General features: G+C 62.7%; 1 protein-coding gene across 1 annotated transcript in view; it reads right to left on the reverse strand.

The window, feature by feature from the left end:
- ACVR2B (activin A receptor type 2B) overlaps positions 1 to 5,596 on the reverse strand; it is a 16,537-nt gene that overhangs the window by 2,594 nt on the left and 8,347 nt on the right. Inside the window, exons 2-8 of the mRNA XM_023763418.1 lie at positions 4,101 to 4,308; positions 3,647 to 3,756; positions 3,341 to 3,492; positions 3,119 to 3,262; positions 2,471 to 2,614; positions 1,966 to 2,114; positions 112 to 485 (exon numbers count right to left, since the gene is read on the reverse strand). Coding sequence (XP_023619186.1) covers positions 112 to 485; positions 1,966 to 2,114; positions 2,471 to 2,614; positions 3,119 to 3,262; positions 3,341 to 3,492; positions 3,647 to 3,756; positions 4,101 to 4,308 — 1,281 coding nt within the window. The remainder of the gene's footprint in view (positions 1 to 111; positions 486 to 1,965; positions 2,115 to 2,470; positions 2,615 to 3,118; positions 3,263 to 3,340; positions 3,493 to 3,646; positions 3,757 to 4,100; positions 4,309 to 5,596) is intronic.

The raw sequence follows: 5,596 nt of genomic DNA on the forward strand, positions 1-5,596 counted from the left end.
ACAGGGACTGTTTTAGGATGATCTGTTTAATTTTTTACTTATTTGTTCTAGGTTGTTGGGTTGGGGTTTTTAGCCTATTTATTTCTGTGTTATCTTCTTAATAATTATAACTAAAAAGAAAAAGAGAGAGTAAAACCGAGGCGACAAGGACAAGTGGCCAAAACCCCCACCAGGAATCCTCGGCGCGTCTCAGCTGCCAGGCCCGGCTCCCTCGCCGCCGCCCAGGCCATGCTCTCCCTGGCGGTGCATGAGCCCTGTTCTCGGGGGTCTGGGGGCGCTCTGGGCTCACGCAGCCACCCGGGCTCCTGCGCCTTGCCAGCTGAGCACCACAAGGGCAATACCACCCCCTCTCACACCCCGAGTCCGTTACCTGCCCATGGGTGTCCCCGGGAGGTTTCCCCGGCTCAAACCGAACGGCCAGGCCGAAGTCAGCCAGCACGGCCGTGAGGTCGCTCTTCAGCAGGACATTCTTGCTTTTAAAGTCCCTGGGGAGACAAGTGGGCTGAGATGAAGGTGAGCACCCGGTCCAGCCTACCTGCTCCTGGGCTCCCATCCTGGCTCCCAAGGCTCCGGAGCCGGTGCCCTGCCCTACAGCCGCCAGAGACCCCGGAGCAGGCCGCCCCCCCTGGCTAGGAGCAGGGTCAGCACCAGGGCGGAGTTCCGCGAAGCTGCAGGCGGGCGGTTTTAGGACATCCCCCCTACGCTGGCACGAGCATCCCTAACTGCACTTCCCCCGGAGCTGTCAGAGCGACACCTGCCCTCAGTGGCCGGGCCAACTCCATCCCAGTCCCGTGTCAGAGGTCAGGCCTGCATTCGCAGGGAGCTGAGGGCGGCACCCTGACCTGGATTCGTGTTTCCTGAGAGGGGTCTATAGTGCTTAGGATGTGAGTGAGCACAGAAGCTGAGCTTGCCTGGGCGGCCGTCCAGGCCCGTGGGGCCTGGAGTGCGCGCTCAGCCCACCTGGCACTGGCAGCTACTTCTGGTCCTCAGTCTCCCCAGTGCCTGTCTCAGCCTTGGTGTGAGGACTACACTGCGGGGTAGTAAGCACACATGCCCGGGGACGCCCCTGGCACACTTACTAGGCACTACTGTTAGGTTGAACCATATGGAAGAGTCGACATTCAACCGTTTTGACCTACAAAAATGGCAATTTCACACAGTCAACCTTTTATGACATCACCGTCAGTACCATTAGGGGCCCTCGCGTTCCCCTCCCTCATAGCCACAGAACCGCACTAAACCAGATACGGCTAAGCTGCTCGGCTTCTCTGTACTGCTGCTCCCTCCGCTGTGAACCGAGGCTGAGAAAAGCCACCTCCCGGCGGCACGGAGGGCAAAACGGGCGGGTACTTCTAAGTGTTTGGGGCGCTGGCTGCCAGGCACCCCACTAAGATGAGGAGCGAACACAGCGGCTCCCAGGGGGTCCCTGAGACTGTTCCGGGGGATCTGCAAGGACAAAACTATGCTCACAGCAATCTATTATTTGGCTTTCTTCAGCTCATTCTCTCAAGAGTAGTTTCCCAGAGACTGCGTACATGTGATGTCATCACTCTGACAGCTGGTGGGCTGTGGGTGCTTTAATACAGCAAATATCAACAGACATAAGCCACATACACAGAAGTGTTTTAACCGTACAGACTGGAACCAAAAACACAACTTCTGAGCCAACTCTCCATAGTGGAGTCGGCATTTCCTCATGTGGCCACTGGAGGGCACCAGGAACCCGGCTTGGAGGCCAGGCCAGGCCAGGCCCGGAACAGGGGTGGCCGGCAGGCAGCAGCGGCCACAGGTGGGCCCTGGTCTTTGTGCCCAGTCACTTCTGACACACCACAGAGTGGCCCGGTGTGTTTCTGAAGGTGAGGACACACACAACCCCCCCCTCCCGCCCCAGGCCCTGTTCTCGCCCTCCAACCTTCTCTGCAGCTCCAGGCCGAGCCCAGGGGGGTCCGCTGCTAACCCAGGTACCTGTGGGCGATAGACGGCTTGTGGCCCTCTCCACGGCACCAGGGCACGTCCTCGTGGAGGTACGACAGGCCTCTGGACATGGTCTCTGCCACGTGACACAGTTCGTTCCACGTGATGACGTTCCCCTTGAGGTAATCCGTGAGGGAGCCCTACAGGAGACGCACAGAACGTGGGGACAGGTGCTGGGGACAGGGCAGGACCAGCCCAGCCCTGGGAGGCTGTCTCAGGGGACCCAAGGCCGGGGTCGCCCCCTGGGAGGCCGGAGTTGATGCAGAAGATATCTGAGGCCAGTAGAGGTGGGGGAGGAGGGTTCAGAGGTGTTAATTATGAACCCACTACTCTCAGTCGTAAGACTGTATCCCAGAGTTAGGGCTTCTTATTGTAGGCACTCGTGTCCGTACCTATGGCAGGGTCCCTCCCTGTGGAAGGCCGGCGGGGGAGGGGCCGTGGTCGAGCTCACCTAGCCGGGGCGTCCACCTCCACGGGCCGCGGCTCACCGGCTCACCTTGTCGTGGAAGGCCGTGATGAGCCACAGCTCCACCTCCAGGTTGGAGCCGCGCTTCTCGGCGGCGATGAACTGCAGCAGGTTCTCGTGCTTCATGCCAGGCGTGCTGAAGATCTCCCGCTCGCTCTGCCACGACTGCTTGTCCTGAGGCAGGGACACGGCTGAACCCCCCTGCAGCCACCGCCCTCACCCCGTTCCCCACGCCCCCAGCCTCAGCACCTGAAGGGAGGCAGGCAGAGACCTGCACTGAGCCAGGCCCGGGAGCAGAGGCCAGGCGTGATCCCTGAAGTCACTAAGGCTCAGCACCTGATTCACAAGCGGGCGCACTGAGGACCAGAGAGGGGAGGGAGTGGCCCCGTATCACCCCACACAGGAGAGACACGGCTGGGGCTGGCTTTGCTAAGGGTCTCAGGAAACTGCTTGGGGAGCCTGGTGTCCAGGATCTCTAAGCAGAACCTGATGTCCAAAACAAATCCCTGAAAACCAGAGTGGCTCTGCAGAGCCCTACCTAGCCGCACAGTGAATGACACCACGCCCAAGGGGGCCCACGTCTCTCTCACCCCACCTACAAGGGGACTGCACTGCCTGGAGACAGGAGAGCTCAGGCCACAGCACAGCTGGACGGCCTGGAGCCACTCCAACACTCACCTGGAGTGGGAAGATCTTGACAGCCACGAAGTCGTTCATGAGCTGTGCCTTCCACACACAGCCAAAGCGCCCCCGAGCCTTGATCTCCAGCAGCTGCAGGGGCTTGAGGCCCACCAGAGGGGATGGGGGTGGAGGTCCAGGGTCCTGGGGGAGATCAGGGCTTAAAGCGTCCGTCCTGGCCTCGCCACCTCGACCCTGCCCTGCCCCGAGCCCACGCCTCACCTCATGGATGTCCACGTGGCCGTAGGGGGCTTTGCGATGCCGGTACATCCAGAAGGCCAGCAGGACGACGAGGGAGAGGCCCCCGATGGGCAGCAGGGAGTAGGCCAGCACCGTGAGCAGGGTGGGGGCTGTCGGGGGTGGCTCGTACGTGACTGGGGGACACACGGAGCCCTGTGTCACACAGCCCGCCCACCCCCGCACCTCTAGGGCCAGAGAGGCCGGCAGCCACGCCCCACCCAACTCCGGAGCCGAGCGCTCCTCCCGGGCCAAGGAGCGGCCCGAGCCTGCTTCTCCCTCGGCCCTCACCTTCCGGGCCCCCAGCCTCGGGCAGGTGGGTGAAGCGCTCGTTGCAGAAGTTGCCTTCACAGCAGCAGAAGTACACCTGGGGGTTCTCCTCGGTGGCCACACACTCCTGCCTGGGGGCACAGTTTCCCACACACCCCTCAGCTGAGGCCCAGCCAAACCCCGCCCCACCGACAGAGGGCCTCAGGGGGAACCCCCAGGGGGACAGCGTACACCCACCTCCTGGCAAGTGGGACCGACAGTCTGGGAGGGGCAGCAGGGTGGACACTCAGAGCTCCTCGGGGCCGGGACCCCGCAGCACCCCCGTGTCCCAGCTCTCGAGAGCCCTTGTCCTTCCCCTCCGGCCCTAAATGCCAGGCTCACACACCCTGAGACCCCTGCGGTCAGCGGGCAGGTACCGGCAGGCGGCTCCGGCGGAGCTGAGAGGGGGTGGCCGGGGAGGGCAGCTCCAGGGTACCTGTCGTAGCAGTTGAAGTCGTCCAGCCAGCAGCCCTTCTTGACGAGCTCGATGGTGCCCGAGCTGTTGCGCCAGGAGGCGTAGCAGTGCAGCCTCTTGTCCTGCTCGCCCTCGCAGCGCTCCAGGCCGCTCTGGTTGGTGCGCTCCAGCTCCCAGTTGGCGTTGTAGTAGATGCACTCCCGCGTCTCGGCCTCGCTGCGCCCGGAACCTGCGTGGCACCCCGAGGGGGAGACCTGCTGAGCACTCCGCCCGCCTCTGCTCCCTGTCCTGGACCCAGGCCACCCTGAGGGAGGCTGGGGGTGGGTGCCAAGCCCCACGCCACCTACCCATTCGACACCGATTAGTTTAATGTGCCACCTCTGCTCCCTGTCCTGGACCCAGGCCACCCTGAGGGAGGCTGGGGGTGGGTGCCAAGCCCCATGCCAGGCGGCCACCCACCTAACAACACAGTTTAATGTGCCAGCCAGCACCTGATGGGACAGATGCAACAAAAGGGGGCTCCACCGACGTCTGAGGCTCCTGGGTGGGGGCTGCTCCCCTACAGCAGCAATGACTAGAGGGGCCCTCAAAGCCTCGTGCACATCAGCAGCACTGTGCGTGCAGGTGGGGGTTGGGGGTTCAGCCCAGACCTATCCAACTGGAACTGGGGCAAATCCACGTTTTCCATCACCCCTGTCTCAGCTAAACCTGTTATAGACCTCAGCCCCGGCTGCTGCTGTCTCTGCCTCAACCCACGCTCACCACAGTCCCCCAGGGAGACACTGCTGGCGTATCTCCCACAGCCCCCTGCCCACCCGCTCCTGCGCCCCCTGCTCAAGTGCCATCCAGGCCGGAACTTGGATCCTCAATTGCTCCTTCAAACGCGGCCTCGAACTCACCAAATCCATCCTTCTCACCCATCCCCTCCAAACAACCCCAGTCCCAGCCCCCAGATCTGCCCCACCCCCCACAGCCCTGTGGCAGGAAGGAGGAGGAGAGGCCAAAGGAGGCTGGCTCCCAGGTCTAACCCACCCCTCCCCAATGCCTAGGCTGAAATGCTCCCAGGCCTCCAGTTGGGAGCGCCCTGCCATCGTCTCTTTAAGGGGTACCCTTAAACCTCAGCCCTTACAACCTCACTGCCTAACACCGGCACCAAGCTCCCTCCTAGCCTCTCCACCTTCCTACTGTGAGCTGGTGACCTGCCACCACTCCTGCTGGACTCCCCTACAGCCCCAGGAAGGCGGGAGGAGCGATCCACGGCACCCCCTGCCTCACCATTAGTCAGCCTGAAAGGCTGGCTGGAACAGCAACAGAAGACCTCACCCTAACTCGGGGCAGGCGGGTGGGGGTGGGAGGGGCATGCAAATGCCCTGAATACCATGGGGCCTAGACTCAGACACAAGTAAGAAGAGTGGGTTCCTGACCCCCAGGCAGCTGGGACCCAGCCTGGGTCCACACAGCCCACAAAGGGGTTCTGCAGGGTGTTCACTGACCCCCCCGCACGGCCCCCCCCCCCC

The sequence above is a fragment of the Myotis lucifugus genome, unplaced genomic scaffold, assembly GCF_000147115.1.
Source record: "Myotis lucifugus unplaced genomic scaffold, Myoluc2.0 scaffold_283, whole genome shotgun sequence".
In the NCBI taxonomy this organism is placed as follows: Eukaryota; Metazoa; Chordata; class Mammalia; order Chiroptera; family Vespertilionidae; genus Myotis; species Myotis lucifugus.